The 24,024-nt window shown below is 41.5% G+C and overlaps 1 protein-coding gene across 18 annotated transcripts in view; it reads left to right on the top strand.

Moving 5' to 3' along the window:
• The window catches only part of nrxn3b (neurexin 3b), a 330,684-nt gene that overhangs the window by 3,356 nt on the left and 303,304 nt on the right, over positions 1 to 24,024 (top strand). For 12 of the 18 annotated variants that reach the window (XM_039781091.1, XM_039781093.1, XM_039781088.1 and 9 more), the window contains exons 2-5: positions 775 to 1,920; positions 7,122 to 7,139; positions 7,544 to 7,570; positions 9,433 to 9,444. In XM_039781091.1, coding sequence (XP_039637025.1) covers positions 1,224 to 1,920; positions 7,122 to 7,139; positions 7,544 to 7,570; positions 9,433 to 9,444 — 754 coding nt within the window. In that variant the 5' untranslated portion in view covers positions 775 to 1,223. The remainder of the gene's footprint in view (positions 1 to 774; positions 1,921 to 7,121; positions 7,140 to 7,543; positions 7,571 to 9,432; positions 9,445 to 24,024) is intronic. The other 6 variants (XM_039781098.1, XM_039781097.1, XM_039781083.1 and 3 more) reach the window with 3 other exon arrangements.

The following is a 24,024-nucleotide window of genomic DNA, read 5'->3' as shown; positions in this document are numbered from 1 at the left end:
TAGCAGGCTAACGTTTAAGGCTTAACACATGTTCTGGCTCACCTCAATGGATTTTTTACTCATCTCAGAATCAGCAACAGCAGTCTACTTTTACTTGTTGTGCTTCCACTGTATGGGAATTTCACTTAAATTAAGGCTTTAAAACCCTGAACGATTATCTGAGTTGATCTTAAAATAAAATGGGTAGCCTAATTGGTAGAAATAGAACCCTGCATAAAATGCTCGTAAACCTTTAATGGATGTTATTAGTGGTTATTTAGTTGTATTTTTTGGCCACATGGAGAGTCAAATCTGCATTGAGTGGTGCTCTCAATATCCTCTTAGAGCTTGATGTAAACTCATAGTCGTGATTTTGTTTATCTGCTGTATATTTTACTTAATTTAGTGGCACAAGATCTGCACTGCTTCCTCTATTCTTCTTTTTTAATGACATTTAATTTTAACTGACTTAATTACACTGATATATGCATATGCATATAATGTAACAACACTACAACAAGCTACAACAAGCTGCCTAAAATGAATGAAATCAACACCTCTCTCACTGTGTCAATCAAAATGGAATATGTTAAGTTCCAGTTAACAAATGATCTATTTGTTGCAGAGCTAATGTATTTGGATAGCATTATATATTTTTTTTGTATTTTACAAGTTTATGTATTTATTATAAGTGAACCACATCACTTATTTTATTTGCAGATGGCTCCTTTGTCATGCCAATTAACATTGAAAATCATGAACTTTTGCTTAAAGTGATCTGTTTTTTTTCTGCAGTTCTGTCAAAGGTGTGTCCTAAGCTGGAGGTCAAACCATGGGGCACGGAACTGGACCAACAATGAAGGTTATGTGCTTCAATCCAGGAAGTCGCCTCAAAGAAAAATCGCAAGATGCAGCTCTGAATCACTGACAAAACACACTAAGGATCGCCTTCATCTTAGCACTTTCACCTTGCCACTTTGTGGGGAAATTGGATATTTTTCCATATATCTCTGCATTGACTTGGCTGAGAAGATTACATTCCGTCCATTATCAACGTTAGATCTGCCTCCAAAAAAAAAAAAAAATTGGATATTGCATTGTCCTCTTGACTGTAAAATAACCTATGTGGAATATAAGATTCAGCAGATAAATCCTGGAATTTAGCCAGAATCAGGCGTTATCATCACTTTGAGGATCTATCCCCAGTTGTAACCCTCTTCTGGTGCATCCTGTTATTCTCTACGATGAATCCCAACAGCCTAGCTGGTCATGTCCTCTTGCTGCTAAGTACCGTGCTGGGCCTGAGCGTAGGCTTGGAGTTTACTGGCTCTGAAGGTCAGTGGGCTCGCTACCTGCGCTGGGACGCCAGCTCCAGAAGTGACCTGACATTTCAGTTCAAGACTTCAGAATCGGAAGGCCTGCTGCTCTACTTTGACGACGGCGGCTATTGTGACTTTCTGCTTCTCACCGTATCCGAGGGTAAGCTGCAGCTTCGCGTCAGCATCGACTGTGCCGAGACCACCATCACCTCTGACAAGATAGTCAACGACAGCCGCTGGCACTTTGCCGCCATCAACAGGCACAATTTGCGGACTGGCTTGGCCGTGGACGGCCAGACCAAGACGGAAGAGGTGCGGCCCCAGAGACGGTTTATGAAGATCGTTAGTGACCTCTTTCTCGGAGGGCTCCCGGGGGACATCCGCACATCTGCAATCACCCTGCCCTCTGTGCGTGAGCTACCACCATTCAAGGGAATTATCACAGACCTCAGTTATGGGAGTAATCTGCCCACGCTCATCAATAGTCAGAAAGTACGTTTGGAGATGATGGGCCTTTGCACAGAGAACCCCTGTGAGAATGGCGGGATCTGCTCGCTGGCAGATGGCGAGACCTACTGTGACTGCTCCAAAACTGGATATGTAGGTCGATACTGCACTGAAGGTAAGCTGGCTGGCTCCAGAGCTTTCTCTGTCAAGCGCTGAATATTGATTAAAATCTTGGTTAAAAAAAAATTCACAGGGATTGCTTACAAATTTAGAACGGACCTAACAGCAGGTTTACTGTCTGCCTGCAGGTAGGTATACATTGAAAACAGATGTTACATTAACCCCTCATATTTGCTTTTTGCATCAGGTGTATATTGTTAAAGTCATCTCACAATGTATTTCTTGACTGCTGAAAGTAGATTAAATTTCAAAATGTATGCATTGATCGCATTGTAGCATTTACACAACAGTGTAATTTTTATGAAGCACAAGCAGCTAGCTATGCTCATGTTTTTGAAAGATGTAATGCCATTTACGCAGGACGTTATATTTCTTTGTGGGTTGTTGCTCTTACAGCTTTTTTTGGTAAGTCTTCATATTTCATGTGGGAGTTAAATTGGAGGTGATGTGCTCAGCATTTCCTCTGCCTTCACAGTTATTACTTTTGATGAGGAAGCGGTGGATACGGTATTAGCTGATATGACTAAAATTACAACACTCAGTTCTCTTTTCTCCGTTAAATGTATTCAGCTCTTGCAAGGTGGTGCAGGGACCTGAAGGTACACACAGTGTTTGGATGAGAAACAACTTCATCTATTTTTCCTCTGCTCCTGTGCCAAGGTCATCTATTTTTTTGGGGGAGTGTAATGAAATGCAGCTCTTTGACAATGTTCTATTCTATCTCTGCACCTTTAAAAGATATAGGCATACCAAGTTTTTTTTTTTTCTCCAGCTAATACTTACATATACTCGAAAATGGCCCAGTGACAGTGATATAATGCAGGACCCACTTTAAAAAGTTGCCACTGGTCCTTCCCTCCATCTCCAGGAAATACAAAAAAAAACATTTTTCCTTGGACTGTACATTAACTACTTTACATTTTTGTATGCTGCTGCTGGTTAAGGGCTGCTTAACGTTAAACCTACATCTTTTAAAACATACTAATGTTTATAGCCTTAAGATGAATGCCAGCTGATGCCAAGAAAAATGTGGTAATGCATCTTCCACAACATAAAACAACATATATGTTTTATATTTAGAAGAGTAATCCAGTGATTAAACAATTTCACTCTAATCTTAAAACGCCTAACTCTTTTCTTCATGTGTATGGACTGTAAAAGATAGCTTTGTGTGAACAGACCCATGTCAAATATCCTCCACTGCTGACCCACTTCCTGCCTGTCTAAATCAGACTGACATGGCTTAGGGATGACTCCATTTTGCCAAAAATCTGAGGAATGCTCACTGAATCCTATGGCACTGTTTGCAAGCTATTTTAAACTGTGTCTGATACAGTTAACAAGCTAGAATTTGTCACCATTATAGCACGCATTTAGAATAAGCATTTTCAGATCTTCGTGCTGAGGTTTTGCTGTATTTGGTTTCATAACATGTCCGATCGTTTGCTGCTCAAACGAAGCTGTTTGGAGCCTAAATCCAAAGCGCTAGCCTGTGGCTTTTTTCAGGACAGCAGCACGCAATGTGCTGGTTGCAGAGCAGTCAAGTGGACGGACTGGACATGCCCCCTTTTCGCTTCATCCCATTTGCTCATTGCCTCTCAAACAGTCGATGAAGATGGAGGAGGAGGGGGAGGTGGTCCATTTGTCTGAGAGCTTCCTGTGAGCTGTCAGGGGAGCTATTACATCCTCGTGTTAAAACAAACAAGAGTGAGCTTGCGACTCAGCCAGACAGCTTGGACAGTGAAAGACATGGTCATATCTCAGCCCCAGGGCAGAGCAAGTGCGACGAGAAAATTCACCACAGGCCTGTTGGACCCCAATTTGTCCCACGAGGTCAGCTGTTGGACAAGAACAAACTCCTGCGTACTTCCTCTCTGTCTGTCTTACCCTGTCACGCACTCCTCTTCTCCATCTTCTTCTGTTCTCAAGCAATAAAAGTGCGACGCAGGAAGGGTAGTCATACTAGCTCCAAGGCTGATCTGACTGCTGCTCTCTCCTCTGCCTTTCCATTAACTGATGAGGCTGATTGTTGATTATGCCACAGAGACAGGGAACCATAATTAGGAGGATAATGAGAACAGAGATGGCTAATTTGCCCGGAAAATGCCTGCACAAACACCACCCTCAACTGAAACTGTCTTACGGCATACTAGTGCAATTGTTTTTTATTGTTATGTCCACATGTCTACAAGTGTCATCATACTTGTTGTTCAAGTTACCCTCAAGCACCTAATGTTTTCAGGGAACATTCAGAATGATCAAACTTTCCCCATTTGCTTGCAGTTAGGCGAACAATTGCTTAGAACACCTGTCTTTGTCGGCATACTGTTGACTATGCCGTATATTAATGAGCAATGAAAGCAGTCTGTCAAAACTGTGAATATTTATATGTTACATTATCGGGCTGCATGACCCGGGCCGTGCATGCACGCACTCAGACACATTAGCATTTACAGGCGTGCACGCAAACACAAACATATAGACACGGAAGCAACAAGGGCCCGGAGCTGCTCGTTAAAATGGGCAGATGGCTGACTGACTGAGTGGACTGGGCCTTGAAACTATTTTGCCAGCCGTATTCCTAACAGTAGCCTGCTAGCCCACTGGCCTAGAAGGCAAATAGAAGGAGTGGGCAGAATGAACATGTAAGATAAGAAATTAAAAAAAGCGATGTGGAAGTAGGCTAGTTCATGCCACTTGTGCTTAAGGACATCCAAATTCACACACCAATTTTTGGTGTGCATTTCTTGCATCATGAGATAGCTGCTGAAGCATATTATTTTAATTTCACCGCAGTGATAATCATATGACTCTCTTTGAGCTTCTGCAGCTCTTCCCAAACCGTCCAGCTCGGCTAGTAGCTTAGCACGACAAACAGTTGGCCATAAAACACATGTTCAGTCTCTCCTCCCTTGTGGATCAGGATGTATCAGTGTGACTAACTGTGTCAGGGCAATGAGCTGAAATTAGACACCACTCTCCACACGTGTCGACTTTGGCAGGCAAATCCGCCGCTGTAGCTTCGGCCCCATTGACGTGTGCGCCGCTGATAACTCTTAAGCTACTTCTTTCTGCGGAGTCATCTTTAAAATCGACTTGATTTAGCTCCTGTTATTAACTGTGCAAATATCAGTATCTTTTATGGTAATGATCTGGATAATGTCCCTCATTCTGTTCAATTAAATCATTGGGGGTGACATTATGAAGTCTCTCGAGTACCTTAGGGTTTTCCAGTTACAATGAGATATGCATAAGGTCAAGGTTATTAAGAGCTACACTGGATTGTTTAATGAATGTGTAGAACGATCTCCCATCCTCTGTCGCAATCCCACATCCTACATTTATAATGAACACTTTAAGGCCCCTTTTGCCTAAAAAATATTCCCTGGTTTGATGGAAGGCTAGTAATTGAAGGCTAGGGCAAGCAAACTGTTAAGCAAGTGCTAAAATGGTGCCTTCAGGCTTAGCTTTGGGGATTAATAAACAGACATGGAAAAAATGACAGTTACAATAATCTTACCATAAAAAGTAGGTCAGGGGGAAAAAAAGGAAAAAAAATGGTGCAGGGACTTGCCTTATTCCAGTGCAGAGGGCATTTGTGTCTAGTGCCCAAGCTGAAAATTATGTTTGGATTTGAGTGGTGAAGCTGCTGGTAAAATAGAGCAGGGGATTAAGCTTGGACCACATGTCCTCCACAGCACATTGGCTTGTTCTGGGCGCTGTCGCATCAAGAGAAAGGGTTTTATCCACATAGGAAAACTGAGCGTACAACACGCAAACGTGCACACACATTACGTGCACACTTATCGGGCACAAGCGTTTGCACAGTCAGAAAACGACACATGGGCTTGCTCATTCGAGCGCATACATTCAGGGGTCCTGAGTCCCTCCGTTCTCGAGAGCTGGAGCTGTGCCGCTGTCCATCAGCTGGCCACTATCTCCCTTCCCCCCCACTTCCATGCTTTGTCCTTCTCTTTCCTCTGCCAATGTCATCCTTCTCGTATGGGAGGAGAAGTAGCAGCCATTTTGGTCTCCCCAAAGGAGGCAGCAAACAAAACCTCACCTCTCCTTCACCAGCTTCGTCTACTTCTATTTGTCTCTCTGCACCTCCATACAATGATATGTATGCCCTCTGTTGAGTTTGGTAAACTTCATATTTTACAAGGACTTAATGCTGTCAGAGAGGAAAACATGGTCATTTCCAGTGGTGGGAAACAGGCCAGGCCTAGCTGTGTAGAGATCAAAGCGCAGCACCGAGTCAAATTAATATCAGATAATGTGTGTTAGAGCCGACACTTAAAGTGTCTAACGTAGTCTGTCTCGATTAAGATTTGTTTAATTTCCTCTTGCCAGTACTCGGTGCTCTCGAGGGGCTCTGATTACAGAAATCTCTCAATATACATTTTAGGCTACATCACCAGGTTTGAGACTAAAGAGATAGGATGCTGGATAAAAGCTTGACATATAAGCACAGATACAACTGTGTCTGAATCCACGCAGTGATCTTTCATGTGCCCTAAATCAAACATCTTTGATACCCACGAGGTGTCGTCTACGGGGGAGATCCTGGTGAGGATGATTGCCGCAAGGGATCAAGTTTAATGTGTGGCTTATTTTATTTTTTGCCATGCCATACTGCGAACTGCAGGAATCCCACAGTGAGCATTCCTCTGAGAAACCACAGGGGGTGTGTTGAATTTGGGTCAGCGTTGATGAAAAAATTGGGTGGGTTGTTGGGTTAAGAGGGGCAAAAAGGGAAGGTGGAGGGGAAAGATATGGGTCTGAGAAGGAGCATCCCAAGATCCACAATCCTCACAACACCATAAATCCTCATGGATTTATGTCTCTTTTTTATGTGTGTGAGGCCCTCTGTGTGATACAAGTTGCAGAATATTATGTCACTGTAACAATATTCGATATGTGTAAGAGTTGTTTGCCAAAGGTGTAATGTCAATCTGATTCCCTGAGAGGACGGGACAGATGAAATGTTATGTGTTTCTTTCCACAGGGATTTGCACTGAAATTGTTATTTTGATCAGGCATGTCAAGGGGCACCTCTTTGGTCCTTACATGGAGCATTATGCTAAAAAGTGTGCTATGTTTTGCATGTTAGATTCACATGCAAAAGCAGCTGGTGTGTTTTGCTAATGCGGGACTTCTCTTTGCTTTCTCTTCTTTCCTGTGACAACTCCACAGCAGTCCAGAGAAAACCAGGTGAGTGTCAAGATGGACTAGTCATAGTTTAAGTTAAATTATACCAGCAGCTCTTCATTCCATATGAAGTTGTATGTAATCTAAAAAAGAATGTCCATGCATTCAGTTTTGAAAGGCAGGCAAAAATGTACCAGTAATCCAGTCATATCATTTAGAATTGACATTTCTTCTGTAAAAAACCTGCAGAGCTACTTTATATTCACATACTGTGTTGCTCTTATTAGTCATTTATCTGTTTCAACAAAAAGCTTTCAAATGCACTTGGGAAAGCTTTGCTTTTAGAGTGTTAGGCATGCTTTGCCATCATGCAAAGCATGCATAATGACAATACAACTGTCGTATTGGTGTGTTTTTGTTCTCAAAATTTCTCTCTGTCCGTCTCTGTTTGAATTTCTCTCCTCAAGGCTTCGCACACCTGAAGGCAGAGCAAGGTACTCTGTTCTTTGTCTTTATGGAGTTCTATTTTTTTTTTTTTTTTTTTTGTTCACTCACCGCCTGGCTTGGTTGTGGGGTGTAATTTTATGCTGTGTGCCTTCGCTACCTGTCCGTGTGCATTTGTGTGTTGCAATGCTCCCATTGTTGCTGCAGAGAAGTGGGAGTGTGTTGGTGCGGAGGGGTGCATGGCGGCATGGCAAGTTCCTCATCTCACCTCATCGTCTGTCTCTCTACGCTCCTGTGTCTCCTAACCCTCGTCTCACCCAGGTCTCTGTGTATTACATACTTGTGTACTGTTCTCAGTTCCACAGCTAACATGCAGTGACACACTCCACTGTTCCTGCTCGACCTCTGCAGTGACGGGGTAGGGAAGGGAGGGAGGATGAAAAGCAGGAGGGTGGATAAGGGAATCACTGGAATTAGGGGAGACAGCTTAGACGAAGAAGAAGAGGGGCATGGGAGATAGAGAGGGCGAAACCAGGAACAAAGAGTGTCTTGGAGAAACATCCTAGCACCCCTTACAATTAAGTTCATAGTGGACAAATCTGAAGCACAGTATTTACATCCAGTAGCAAGTAGTGTGGGAAGGATACAGGAATTGTGTGAAGGTTGTGGTGGTGGATGGGTGTGTAGTGAGTCAGACTTTCATGCAGGAGTTTTCATCCTGTCACTGTCACAATGTAACATTTTCTCTTGGCTGCTTTATTTAAACCGTAGCCATTATATTTAGTGCAATTGTAACAAAGTGTTTTGGTTGCTTAACCTTAGCTATACTGTACCTTTACATCAGTTTATTTGCCATACGCGCAATCTTTCCCAGACCTAAATGATACTGTACTCCCTATGCACATTCTTGACCTTGGTTAACGGCAGTTGACCAAGGCTTTCAATCATACCACACGATCTTCTTCAGCAGATGGAGTTTGCTATTTTATCATGGAATTGTAGTTCATTTATATAAAGTCCAGTATCCCAAAGTAGTTACAATCATTTAAAATGATTTCTAATCATTTACAATATTTTGTTTCTGAGCACTTTTCTCAGAAAGTGACTATAAGTACTAAGATTCAAATTTTATTCTTGAAGCTGCAGTTGATGAAGCAACCTTAACTCAAGGTTTATTGAGTAGTTGCTTTGGAGCTATGATTCTAAAAATACAATTAGACAATATGGGATTTAGCAGAATTGTCCAATATCAACGATCTTTTTTGGCTTAAAGAAACAGTGAGCGTTTCCAGAGGCGGCATTTAAAACAGTGACATTTTCTAAATGGTTTAATTTCCATAAAATCCCCAAGATCTATGGATTTGCCTGCAAACACGAAGTAAATCCCTGAGTTCAACTTTAAACTTGACAAATTGTAAACTGTCTTGACAGAGCTGACCTTTTTTGAGGTGGAGTCCATAATGGACTTCTTTTTCCTCCTCCTAAATAACAAGCAAGGCCAATTGAGCTTTCCTCTTTGTGCCAAACAAAGCAAGCCACAACCAGTGGTGGCCACTGCATGACCCTCAAGCAGTCACCAAGCTTCTAGTACCACTTATTTTAAGAGGATGTGTATGTGAATTGTGCTGTCATCTTTCTGGTGTGACCTCAGATAAAGATAAAGAAAAGTGAAATGTACTAAAATTGTCAAAGTGTCCGTTGTGTGCTGTTCACATGCCCTTTTCCCATTTCTTCTCCATTTGCATGATTGTCAACATTTTGCATGAAAGTGTCAGTTGTCAGTGCACAGGCTTCCTCTAGACTAACAATAGCTTATCCCCACTTTTTGCTGTCTTTCTCTGGTGCTGTGCGCGGGATCACACTCTTCCCTCTTTTATCTCTACGGATCCTTTCTCCTCTCCAACAACTGTAGGTAGAAACAAAGGTACAACAATCCTTCCTCCTCCCCCCCCCCCCCACTGTACTTGTATCTGTTTTTTGCGCTGCAAGAGCTGTGTGTGTATGTGTGTTGAATTTGCACATGTGCTGCCACTGGTTAATCATTCATTATGTGTGTTCATTAAATGTGTGCATATGCTTGCCTGCGTGTTTGAGCGAGAAAGCGAAAATCAGGGGACTCGTTGCTTTCTAGCACCCACGTTTACTGTTGCATGAAGGATGAGAAATTGAGCGAAGTGGAGTTGAAAAGAAATATGGTGTCAGTACTGGAGACTGAAGTAATTTTCACTTGATTATCACTGTCTAATACAAAATGATGAGAGTAAGCTGTACGATGGATTATTCAGTGTCAAACGGTAAATATTAATGATAAACTGTCTATTCGAAGATGGGGTGTACATGTATTTGTGTGTACAAATACAAGCGTTTGTGCGGGTGTGAAAGTGCTTAATTGGATGTGACAGTTCTGGGTCTGTTGAAAAGGAGCTGATTGGTGAATTTGACCTGACATTTGGCTTCATTTGAATGAGGTCATAGCAATGGCCTCTGTTTATTGCAGTCGTGCAGAGAATACCCTCATTATTCATTTATCAAAGGTGTGTGTGTGTGTGTGTGTGTGTGTGTGTGTGTGTGTGTGTGTGTGTGTGTGTGTGTGTGTGTGTGTGTGTGTGTGTGTGTGTGTGTGTGTGTGTGTGTGTGTGTGTGTGTGTGTGTGTGTGTGTGTGTGTGTGTGTGTGTGTGTCCTTTAGCTGGAGGATATTGAAAAACTGAATTATGATCACCCGTTTTTGATTGGCTACTGTGTGTTCTAAACAAGTGACCGTTGCATAAGCCCCGCCTCCCTTAGTTACTGTTGCTACCCCTGTCAAGCTTGCCGTCCTAGCACGACACATAATGCTGTTTACGTTAACGGGGCAGATTTACCACTCAAAGTTGTCATTTGTTTTAACAAGCAATAGCCTGGAAGATTTTATCAGCACTGGCTAGCTAATTCAGCTAACGTTAGCTGCTGCATTGGTTGAAAAGCTGTCTCTGGGTAAATGTTTAATGCTTCCAGCTGGCTCCTTTTTAAAATGAGAGTCTTGTAACCGTAGTTGATGGCTTCATGCATGATATTATTGTAAAAGACCGAGGCTAAAGCTCTCCAAGGCAATCTCACAAACTGACGTAGTGTGATGTGCTCTTTGATCTTGGAAATAACGCTGCGTTACTACTGTAGAGGGTAAGATAGTTAGCCGGACATGCTAACATTTTTGCCGCTTATGTTATTGCAAAGATTATCATCAAACAACGTTTTTTTAGGCCAAGGACCCCTTAACTGAAAGAGGGACGGAGCAGGGACCCCCTACTACATATATTGTATAAAATGAAGTTGCATATTAAACTGGGCCTACAATAACGTGTAGGGCAGCCTAAAACCTTTATGCATACTATGTTTTGCCTAGAATACTAAGCTATTAAAATAGCCTAATAATTTTTGGCATGATTTTATAAATCACGTTTTTATGTTAAAACATAAATGTGGCACAGAGAGTCCTTAGGATGAATTGTATCTGGGGATGAATATATAAGTGACTACCATACCTATAGCCCAGTAAGCCTATCATCAGTGGGGATTTATATTTGCTATTAAAATGTTAGATTCATGTTAAGACTTTTTAATTTTTGAAAAAACTTGCAATAATTTGAAGGCTCCCTGCATTGACTCTGAGGACCCCCTGTTGAAGATCCCTGGTTTAATCCATTCCTTTCACTTTTGTTTTGTGTTTTTGGTTTTGGAAATGCTAGAAAAAAATTACACCGCCATCTAAACTCTTTGGATACCGCGTATAGATTAGGGGTGGAACGGTACACAGAAGTCACGGTTCGGTTCATACCTCAGTTCAGACAGCACGCTTCGGTTCGGTACAATGGAGGGAAAAGCAAAACAAAAATGCAGAAGGCAGTTTTTTTATTGTGCATGTCTCAGACTGTACCACCTTGTGTCATACAGTCTCTCCCCTGAGCTAGCTTCAACAGCCTGAAGTATGTAAAGTAAGATGTAAACAGTAAACAATAAGTACCCCACATCATCTCCAGACTCAATCTGTGACTTGTAAACAAAATAAGACAATCCGCTATAATACAGCATCTCATATTTATGAAAGTGCAAATTACATAGAATAATAACAAAACAAAATTCTACTTAGGTGAGACCTTCCCCCACAAACGATAAAAGAAAGTATTCTTGCTATTAAGTGCGGAAGGCATACCTTTCTGGTTTCCACTCTACCACGACCTCCTGTAGCTTCTCAGCCAGGTGAGTGCTTGTGCTCTGCTCATACAGGGGCCGCGTCTGTAGAACTGACGCTTTCATTTCCCACTCAGTCAATAAAGTGAGCAGTCACCGTGAGATAGCTTTCCGTAGCACGCAAAGTCCAACCATCAGTCGTTGGTGAAACAGAGGGTGCAGCTGGAAACTCGCGGTCTATCAACGTCCGTGTTTGGTTGTATATTGAAGGGACAATAAGTTTGCCTCGTGTGTGGACGGGATTGCATGTTGTAACGAGGTTCGAGTACATGAACAAGAGTTGCGTATCTAATGGTAGTTCCGCATTACATTAGTTAATTTGCATGTGAGTTTTATTTATTTTTATACTGTGTATTCTCCGTGTAAATTCAGGTACCGAACAGAGACGACGGTACCGTTTCGGTTCAATACGAATACATGTACCGTTCCACCCCTAGTATAGCTCTTACTACAGCGCCATGGATATCGCTTCTTCGTGTGAAGAAATCCAAAGCTTGACAGGTCTCACTGATTACGGTTGCTAAGCTATGATTGGGCAATCGCTGCGCTGGGGAAGGGCTCAGCAAACGCTCATTTGGGATTATCTATTTTGATTGATATAAGTAAAGCAAAGTGGAGTTTTTTTTAACTTTTGACTGAATTGTGATGTGAATTGTCGGTCTTCACTATTCTGAACCAGTTGGCTCTGTATCAGACCCTGCACTGTATTCTCCCTGTGGATGGGCTAAAACCAAAAACAGAATTCCCTTACACTTGATTCAGCATATTAGGTAGTTCTGATCCCACGGCAATTCAGTTGTTAGCACTGTTGCATAACGTAACAAGGACCCTGGCTTGACGCACAGCTCTGGCCCTTTCTATGTGGAGTCCGTGGGGATTTCCTCCGGGTGTTCCAGTTTCCTTCAACTGTCAGAGGACGTGCAAATCAGATGTACTGGGGCCTGTGGACACCTATGGGGAATTACCCATAAGTTTAAATTTGAATGATTGTCTTTGTATCTGTATTAACCCTGCAATGATCCTTGGATAGGCTCCAGACTCTTGTGTCCCTGGAAAGGAATATTTTTTTGAATTAATAATAGTATCAGAATTGTGGCTAAAACAATTCTTAATCATTCGAGAATTAAAAGAAGTTGATTCTAAAAACACATACATGTAACCAAGGTAACATCAGGTTACATAATTTATGACGTGACCATTGAGAAATACAAGGATCACGATGTGTAAAATGAGAATGTGCCTTTCAGCAGGTCCCCGAGCTATTAGATTCAATGTCTCTGCAGTTGTGCGGATGTACTGTAAATGGCGCAGTGGTCAGAGGGCACAGTGAGTGTGAGCACTGGGGAGAACAGACTAGAGAATAGACCCGAGAGGAGTGACTAGAGAGAGTGGAAGAAGAAGGCTGAAGGCGAAAGAGGGAGAGAAAGACAGATGGAAAAAGAATAGAGTGCTGAAGACTAAGGGGCCTGGGGAGTGCGTCAGTGTTGAGAGACCATATATTTCTAATGAGAAATATGGAGCACCTTGTCATCCCTGATCTCAAATCTGGGGCTGATGCCGCATGAACCCTGAGGCATCTATCGAGAAAGTTTTAGTCCCTTGCAATCAGCCAGGCCCCGATTGTTCTTGGCTCAGAGATGCAACTTTTTTTGATGCATAGCTTTGACGATAAAGCAAACTTTTTATAAGCCATGGCAGTGGACCAATGACTGTGCTCCAGTTAGCAACATTGCTCCAGTTAGCAACTTGCTGCACTGAAACCTGCAGATATGTACTATACAGTTTATTAGACTCTTCACTGAATTTGACCTGTTCTGTGCTTGACATTCCGTATGTGTCATCATCTGTTATCCAGATAATGAGATGTGATTACAAAGGCTTGCGTTTACACTTTATGGTAATTATGTGTACTTGTTAGTTTTATTATGTTGAGATTGGATATCCATATACTGTATAATGAACACTAAGTATGAAAGCAGTCAAAGACATCAGCTTTTGTATGCTTCCAGATGTGATGTGCTAGAGTCCATTACATTCCAGGTGTTACAGTATGTGCCTTTCATGTGTTTACACCTTGAAGCAACATATTGAAACAAGGATATATATATATATAATTTTTTTTTTTTTTGTTCTTGCTGTATTGAACTCCTAACTATGCAGAGACAAAAAATGTACACTGTTCCTTTGGTGGTACAGTAAGTGTTGGCCGAGGTAGTGTGGTAATAAGCATATTCAAAATGACCTTTTTAAAGATTTCTTTTAGGCAATTTACTAATCTTTTTACAGTACTACTACGACCTGTGTGGAAAGCACAGATCAAAAGCAATTCCTTAGCGTATTAGCATATTTTCTGCTAACCTAGGACAAACATCAAAGTGCAACACCCTCCGACCACGGTGTCCTGTTCACGATGGCCCATATTGCGCTCACCGACTTGTGACATCATTTATTTTCTCCCCCTTGTCCAATCAATGATGTGCTTTCAGTGGACACCTGGATGGTGTTCATCAGGATATGACAATTTAGCCCAAGGTCAGAGATGAGACTCTGTATCTACAGCCTGCAGGTCTTGCCACCAGCATTACCTAATGAACACAAAAAATATTATACTCTATTATATGTGTGACAAAAGCTCAAAGTCTCTGCAAATTTGACTTGAATGCACAATGGGGAGAGACAAAATATTGATTACACATTGCAATAATGCAAATCCAAGTTAATATAAACCTTGTTGACATGGTCTCATCAGAATGTGAGTGTAATGATTACACATATTGTACATAATTATATGGCGGACATTATCGCATGCTACTGGAGAGAATTGCAATGTGCAGGATGCCTTCTTCCTATAACTGCACTCCCTCCCTGTACTCTAGATGAAACAATATGGTTTCTCATTCTGTAATGAAATGGCCTGGACTCCAGGGCCGACGGAGAAAGAGCACTGCCATAGTTGCTTTGGACATAACTTGGCAATGGGGGTGAGTCTACTTGAGAGAGCAGTCGGAGTGTGTGGGAGGGAGTGAGGAGTTCTGCCTGAGTCTAATCCCCTGCATGAAGGCTTAGGACGGAGAACTTATTCTCCACTTCTGGAGTCACTCTCCTTAATTATCCCCTCAAAGTCCTGCTGCAAAGTTCACACAGAAGATTTTTGCTTTCTGCCTCTGTCACACTCTCTGTTTCTGTCTCCCTCCCTCTCTCTATATATTCTCTCCCTGCCTGTCACCCCTCCTCTGACTCTGGCTCCATCTTTCTCAGCCACCCTTCCTGCCTTTGTCCCACCCTATTCATCTCTGTCTGCCTCGATATTTCAGTTAGCCTTTCTCACTTTCTCCTCGTCCTCCTTCTTACTATTCCTTGTGTTTCTTCAGTTCAAAGTACTGTGGACATGATGAGCCTCACATCACAGGCTCGAGAGGGGGGGGGGGGGGGGGGGCCTCCCCCCCCCCCCCCCCCCCCCCCCCCCCCCCGGGGGTTTTTTCCCCCCCCCCCCCCCCATACCCTCCCCCTCAGACCCTTTTGGTTAGTTTATTGGACTTTGCCAGTACTAAACTAGAGATATTGCTGACTTTTTCAGCATTGTGTTTACACAGGCAATAGTCTACAAATGTACTTTCCCCCTCAACAACAGTCATTGGTCATATATTATTTATCACAAAGGATGAATAACAGAAAAGTCATGTTTTTTTGGCAAGAAAGATACTGCAGAGTATTTGCTTTGTTGCAAAGTGTACTTGTTAAGTGCGTCACGCAGCAACGTATTCTTTAATGTATGCCCATCCAGGGAGCAAATGTGATTAAACTGCTGCGGAGAGTTGATGTGTGTCGACGCTTGGAAATTGGCCGGTGGCAAAAATGTCAACCCGCAATGAAGCAGGTTTTGAAGTAACACGCTGCCTGTGTGTATTGGAGTTCGGTAGCTCATTCACAAATTTGACATCGTTTTGTTTGATTTGAACAAACTGTTTTATTGCTGTACACTGATTGCTACTGATTGAACAAAAAGCCATTACAGCTTACAGGGTTTTCCCGAAGTTCTTATAGCCATACTCTCATTTGAATATTGGTGATGTTCATTCATAACGTCATAAAGCTTAGATCTGGTTGTCAGTTGCAGCGACAGCAACTTAAGCCATATAGAAGGTAGATAAGAACATCGTATATATTTGAAGAAAAATATTAAACACAAAATTAAATAAAGGGAGGGAGACAACATTGCTTAATTAAATTCCATAGAAAATCCTCAACAAAACATTTTAGAGAGCTCTGACTCCTATACTATACACCACTTTCTTGCGCGGCGAAAAGTTCCAATCCAGAGAGAGTTTCAGAGTGAGAGCATCAATGTAATCATAGAAACTCACTACAACTAAACTCCTCAAGGCTACATTAGCTGCCGCTAGCATAAGACACCCAACATCTAAGACCAAATTGTCGGTGGTCGAGTTGCATGGTGGGTTATGTAGTGGATAGGTTTCGATCAGAAGAGAAGAATGACCATATATCCGGTTCTGCTGCATCAATTTTGACCTTTTTTTAAAAAAAAAAACAACAAAAAAAAAAAAAAACTGTCCATTGTACAGTAATTGTAACAATGTTATAGAAGTGCAATGCTACATTGGTGCGGTACTTTTTTAAAGGCCCAAATTACATATTGAATGTATTTCATTCCTTACAAAACATTAGCAAAGCTGATTTTCAAACCCTGATTTGTATGTATCCATGTTTACTAGACTTTTCATCCTTTCTTACTTTTGCTGTTGCATTGTTAAGCTTCTTGTCATTACAACTTCTAACGGTCAATTACTGGATAGTGTGAAATCTGTCAGCCAAACAAATGGCAAATGCTCCATAGGATACCTTTTTAGTTTATCAATGCTGTCCAGATTTCGCCTTATACATGAAAAGAAATTAATGGACTTGCACATTTTGGCCACCATGTTCAGTTTATTCAAATGTCAACCAGCCCAAATTCTGTTGACTGTTGGAAAGAATATTGCTGCACATGGCAATACTTAAGTGCTAGTAGCAACTCTTAGGATATCCCTAAATGCATTTTTTTCTGGCCTACATAAGTGAATTTAATGAATTGTTGCTATCATTATTAGGGCTGGGTATCGTTCAAAATGTTTGGTACCAATACCGTGACTTTAATACCGGTTCCTAAACAATTTTTTTTGATGCCAGTTTTATAAAACAAAAAGAAATTTCAACATTACACACGGCTCAAATCTTTTGATTTATTTTTCATTTTTTTATTTTCACTACTGCGTGAGTCCCATCTCTGTGCTTAACGTAGAGTTTTTCCTGTCCGCCTCTATGACGTGTAATGTTAGACAGCCAATCACCAGCATTATAAGATCTTGGTAGAAGCATGCTGCATGCTTATTGGCTCACTGACGGCACTGATGCAATTTACTCCTTAGGTGTTAAAATTGGGTATTGAATGACGAGGCATTTTTTGATACTTTAGAGGGAATTCGGTCGGTGCCTAAAAATGATTGAATTTGATACCCAGCGCTAATCATGATTGACTGCTGATTTAATGTTCAAAAGAATAAAATAAGAAAAACATGTCTTACCACCACTTGCAGCATGTCCTTTCTCTAAACGTAGTCGTTACCCTACTGACCCACGATAGCGCGTTGTAAAATGATGCGTTTGTCCTTTCCTGACCTTTTGTAATGCATGAGATAGGAACAGGCACTGTGTGTCATCAGAGGTGTGGTTTGTTTGTCTCCATGCAATGTCACAGGGGCGCAATGGAAACAGGTTTTCCTGTTATGCCTCAGACGTTGGATTCAGAGCACCAGCTGGCACTTACTGGCCTTGGCACGCGTTGGTCGTGCTGTTGATAAACGGCTATTAATGGCCAGACGCTCCCCCTGAAATTGAGTTTAACTTTCCCTCTCCTCATTACTCAGTCTGAAGCTACGCCACAATCCTCGAGGTGGATTTCAAAGTTGCTAAAAAATTGAGGGCATTGGTCAAATTGATTTCAGCACTGACCAGCTGCTACTCAAGCGGTCCGAAAATATGTGCTGTAAATACAGACCTCCTCCCAAACACCTGTGGGTTTCCTCCTGCTGCTCATTGTTTCTAAAAGGATGCTCACTGGCTGGAGTAAAAAATGTTATGGCTCAGAATTCTCCCTGAAAATTGGAGGTAACAAGCAATTCTGTTTGCGGATCAAAGCAGTATTATTAAGGAATGAAATAGATTTAGCATTGGTTTCATTACTAGTTATTAGGATCTGAGGGAGTTATTCTGCTTCAATCTATAATAAGTTCTGTCTTTTTGCTGTATCATTTCCTTTTGTTCTGTTTTCACAGTCTCACTTTTACTTTTCCATTTAGTTGACATAATGCTCGGTCACGTTTTGTCCTGCTCTTTCTTGTCCATTTCCTCCGAGCCACTGCCTGCATCTCTGGTTCCCTAACCCAGACATCGGGCAGAGGTTCGCAAAACCTTGTCAGCTACAGTGCACAATTCGTACACCAACTCACTGATGCCAACCTGGCGATTGGTTGTCTTTCCCTCCTTCATTTTCCTTTGGCCTTGTGCTCTCTTTACTCCTCTCCCTCTGCTCTCTCTTTCTCTCTCTCTGCTGCTGACCTCTGGGATCAACCGAGCAAAACTGATTCCCACTTTTCACGGATCATGAGTGCGTCAGCGGTTACGCAACACACACACACAGAGAGAGAGAGAGAGAGAGAGAGAGAGAGAGAGAGAGAGAGAGAGAGAGAGAGAGAGAGAAAGAGAGAGAGAGAGAGAGAGAGAAGAGAGAGAGAGAGAGAGAGAGAGAGAGAGAGAGAGAGAGAGAGAGAGAGAATAATAAAATGTGCTCTGTTCGTACACAGCATCAGATAGATCTGCTTACACACATACATAAACGTACAGCTTTATAATAGACAGAAATCTCAAACATTGTTACCACCATGCAGGTTTGCAGGTAAACATGAATGTTTTATGTCTCACTAAGTGTGTCCAATACACTCACATTTCATGTAAAATAAGACCTTACAATTAAAGAACATGGTATTCGTGCAGGAGTAGTAGTATACTGAGTGAACAAATTAGGCTGAAAACTCAGGAATGTTGTGTATTGTCTGTGAAGTGCCTGAGACCTTTTGAGTAGGATTTATGCAAAGAAGTAGGTTAAGATGTGGCTTGAAGGGCTGTATTGTGAGAGTCTAAGTATGAGCGCAGGAAGGCTTAGGAATATGTGGGAGTGTGTGTGTTTGTGCTGAGTGTTTATGTGATTTTTGCAGAGGGGTGACGTGTAGATGTGATGGCTGCAGCCATGCATAGATGTTCACACCAGGGAGAAAGTATACAAATAGCAGAATGCTAAGAAATGCAGCAACCACTGTTGGAGAGCAAACTGGCTCTTTCTGTCTTCTGCATCCTCTCTTTCTGTTTGTAACCTCTGTCAAAGAGGTTACATGTTTAAAGTTTTGGTTGCCTGTTGATCTGTTGATTAGTTTGCTCGATATTTCAGAAATCGCTGAACAGATTCCAGTGAGATTTGGTTCAACATTTTTCATTGCAGTGGGTAAAGATGAATGTGAGTATTGCTACAGTGTTGCCATTTAATTTACAAAAAGAAGCAAATTTCTTTCCTTGATTCTAACACCTATCTAACACAGGCCATGGTCGGCAGAATTTGCACAATTTTTTTCCACTAACATATTATGACCCTGAAATATTGTTTTTAAATAGTTATGTTTTACTTTCATAACCATTTTCCAGAAACTGTTTCCCTAATTCTTCTAGCTGTGGCCAGTTTAACGTTTACATTCTGTTAAAACACAACCAAATTTATAGATTCTGTACTTTAAGCAATCTTGTTTTCCCTCTGACTTTGGAAGTTATTTCTATATGTGTCTGTGTAGCGCCTTTATTCTACAAAGTCTCAAGTCTCACTTTAAAAAAAAAAAAATAAATAAAAAGTTTGTGCAATTTATGACCTGTGAACTAGCATGAAGGCAGCAAGTATTTATCCAACGCAAAAGAACCAGAGCTAATGGAAATAAATGGCCGTGGCTTCAATGAACATTAGAGTAAGTGATATGAAATGCTAAAAAAGGTGAAAAGAGAGAGCCATTCTTCAAACACCAACCAAGGGCAACGTTTTCTGAGGAGAGGAATGAAAAAACCTTTCATGTCATACAATTTGACAGGAATACATATTCTAAGAGCTGTGATAACATTGCGTGTCCTTTTTATCCTGCAGGAGAACCAAAGAGAAAAATATGAAGCTGATAAAGACACCTTTTTGTTTGATCGGACCTGCATGAAGAAATCCACATTGATCAGATCTTTTTGGGGCTGTACTTTTAGTATTCCACATATTTATATAAGCTATTTCAACAAACACTCCTGAGGTGATTTGTAGAAGAGAAATGTTGCGAATGATAAAAATAGAAATTTTCAGGCAATTACCATTCGCCGTACAAACATCCGTGCACACGTGTTTCATACTTTCATTTGCAGCAGAAAGGCTTATCATTGGAAGTATCGGCAAGGAAACTCCAGCCATGTCCAAAATAGTCAGAAATTATCTTCGGTTGAAATTTTATTTATTTTTTTATCGTGCTCTCAATTAACTGGCCAGGCGAGATGTCTAAGACATTCATGTGAATCAAAAGAGATCCAGCATATGCTTAGTTATAACCAAAACTAAAGAGAATCTCTGACCCTAACCCCCACCTCCCCACCCCACCTCAGAATCAGACATGGTAGGAGCCACGTAGCAGGCAAATGCCCTTGCTCTGGTGGAGCATTATGCAGATTATATGCTAATGAAGTCATCCGATTTGGTTCTGCTTAGGGTGTGCTGCACTGAGGAACGATAATCAAGCACTGATCAGCTCCCTACGCTGTGTGTGTTGTGTGTGAGAGCCATGCATGCAATTCTGTGCTGGTTGGCTTATGGAAGGAGAAAATGTGTTTGGGTGCTCATGGATGTTCATGTGAACGCTGGGGTCTGTAATAGTTTTTTGGTTGTTGTATGTGCTGAATAAACAACATGGTATTCTTCTCAGTGTTATTACTACAAATAAGGCAAAAACACAAAAATACATGACTCAGACATGACCTCGGTGTCCTCAGTGGTAGCTGCGGCCCTGGTGCCGTCACAACAGATGTACTAAGAGGACCTCTGCTACAAGGCTCTGGTATTTTTATAGCTCAGATATTTCAGCTACTCCTGTCTCTTATATTCTCTGCTTGCAGTGACTGGCTTTCTCTTCATTATTTGTGTGCTTTTTCTAGCTCCTAATGTCTTCTTTTTTTCTCCTTCCTGTGCGCCCATCACCTTCTTCCTTTTATTCATCCCTTCTTTTATTCCTCCCTCCCGATCTGTCCCCTCTTTCATCCCCCTGTCCTTTTTTGTCCTGCTCATTCTCTTGTTACTTGTTAGTCACACAGCCACCTCTCCCATTCCTTTCATATGGATTTTATCAGTCATCAGTTCACTTTCTCCCTCCCCACATCTCTCTTTCTCCCCATCCCCTCCTTTTGTAACGTGAAAATAGTAGTTCTTCTCTCATGATTAAATCATCCGTCCTTTAGTTTTTTTTTCATCTCTTGATCTCTTACTCTCACTTCCATTTTTCCCCAGTTCACTTGAAGTTCAGTGCTGTTTTGTAATACTCCCCTTTCCCTCCCTCCATCCGTCCCTCAGTCCACACGTCTTTCTGCAATACCTGTTCCCCATCCACTCTAGTCCTAGCCCTGACCCTGCCTGAAGCCTTAAGTAAACAAAACCTCATTTATTTGTATCTCTTTTATCTCTTCTCTTTTCTCCTTTTTTAAAATGTGCGTGTGGCTGAGCAGATAATGGATTCAACTTGCATGCTCTTGTATGCAAATCTCAGAGCATCGCAGCACACCCATTAACCCCCATTGCCTCAGCGCCTGACTGGGGGTCCTCTGAGAGACAGAGGCATTTGATAGCGTTTGATCATCTTCCTCCCTTTCAGCAGTGAGCATGTGTGTATGTGTGTGTTGCTCAAATTAACACATCCTATTGATCTCCACTGCCCCGCGCTTGCACAGTCTGACAAGTCTGCAAGAGGCAATAATTAGTCGTGTAATTGGCTGATCATTTGCTCTGAAATATGCTGAGCTAACGCACTCTGTAGTAGATCTTGACAGGTGCGAGTCTTTGTGTGTCTTTTCATGTGAGAGATGAAAGACTGAGAACTCTTGGTGAGTGTGAAATGAATCACACACTATTAGACTTATTAAAGCACAGTTGGAGGGATTGATTCATTTAAATCCATAATTATTTGTGCCTTGTGCATGTCTCACATACATTTGTCATGTTGTGTTTCTGTGGAATTTTCTTTTTCTGAATGTGAATGAGACGTTTCCTCATTTCATGTTTTTGTTGGTGTGTTTTTTTGCTAGCTGATAAAAATAAAAATAAATTAGGTTCCAGAGGGCTTCTTTCCACCAAATATCTCTTTTCATGCTCGTCATGGGGTTAGATGCCTGGCTCAAGGGTATGCCAATTACAAATGGTGAGCAAGAGAACCATCTGGCATGTGCCATTTCCATGCTCACCCAGGTTTTCTTAGCTGACTATCAGCAAATTTGGCATTTAAAATTTGAAAGCCCTTATGTCTTTATGTGGGGGGTTGTTTTGTTACAAATTGATATGGCCGTTATATATCTATGAATGCTGTTCAGTTTCAACAAAACTGCTTGATTTCTACAGCTGCACATGTTGCTCTAATGAAACCGGCTGTGTAGCATGATTCAAAAGCTGCTGCTGTGATTGGCTGGCAGTACTGCTGGCCTCTCCGCCTCCTTATTTTTTCCATTTGCGACGTCACACTGGCAGGGAGTTCAGATTGGCTTCTTCCAAACGTGCGATTTAAAAAAAAAAAAAAAAAAAAAAAAAGAAATGTGAAACCGTGAGCTTCTCCAAAAATTGTTGGATGGATTGAATTCATTAAATATATTGACAAAATGCTATTTGGATGGATTTGCCATGAAATTTGGGACAGATAGTGTTTTAGTGCTCCTCTGATATTTGCTCTAGTACCACCAGCAGGTTGACATTTGTGAGATTGAAAACTAAACCTCTATACAGTGCTCCAGACTAACTTTTTGCCTTGGTTGTACTGGTGCACCTAACTTTTTTTTTTTTCATTAGCGCTGAATGGCGATACACGATGGATAGCTCTGTATTTTTCTACAAAGTGGGCTAAATGTTCAGTTTTAAGTCAAAGCCACTTTTCACAAGCTCTTTTATTAAAACAGATTGTGATTAAAATAAAATGCAAAGACAGGGTTTCCTTTACCAGTTTGAAAATATGCAGCTGCAACACATGTACATGAAAGTTATTCCCATTCATATGGAATTATGTACTTAACAAAAAAGTGTGAAATAACTGAAAACATGTCTTATATTTTAGATTCTTCAAAGGAGCCACCCTTTGCTTTTTTATTAATAAGGGAAAAAATTCCACTAATTAACCCTGACAAAGCACACCTGTGAAGTGAAAACCATTTCAGGTGACTACCTCATGAAGCTCATTGAGAGAACACCAAGGGTTTGCAGTTATCAAAAAAAAGCAAAGGGTGGCTACTTTGAAGAATCTAAAATATAAGACATGTTTTCAGTTATTTCACACTTTTTTGTTAAGTACATAATTCCATATGTGTTCATTCATAGTTGTGATGCCTTCAGTGAGAATCTACAATGTAAATAGTCATGAAAATAAAGAAACCCATTGAATGGGAAGGTCTCTCTCTCTCTCTCTCTCTCTCTCTCTCTCTCTCTCTCTCTCTCTCTCTCTCTCTCTCTCTCTCTCTCTCTCTCTCTCTCTCTCTCTGAGAAAGCTCCTTCACTTGTTTTAACAACAATAACAGACTGATTAAAAGAGAAAGAGGACGCCCGGATAGCTCAGTTGGTAAATATAGAGGTTCGACTCCGACCTGCGGGGCTTTCCTACGTGTCATTCCCTTTCTCTCCCCTTTATGTCTTCAGCTTTCCTATCAAAATAAAGGCAGAAATCTTAAAAATAAAAATAAAATACAGACCGAAAGACATAGGGGGAGAGAGGTGGAGTGCGATGGACTGAAACGTATGCTACTCAGAGAGTGACGGCTGACTCATTATGAATGGGTCCAGCACGGGTCGAATGCGCTTTGGCGGGTCAGCGGCGTTACACACGTCTTGTTTAGGTTATGAAATGTCTGTATCGTCACTGCGCTGCATTTTTATGAACTATGATCCAGCAAGCTCCGTCTTACACGCTA

Source organism: Perca fluviatilis, chromosome 18 (assembly GCF_010015445.1).
Source record: "Perca fluviatilis chromosome 18, GENO_Pfluv_1.0, whole genome shotgun sequence".
In the NCBI taxonomy this organism is placed as follows: Eukaryota; Metazoa; Chordata; class Actinopteri; order Perciformes; family Percidae; genus Perca; species Perca fluviatilis.
The sequence above is the reverse complement of the archived record's forward strand: the minus strand, read 5'-3'. Positions and strand labels throughout refer to the sequence as shown.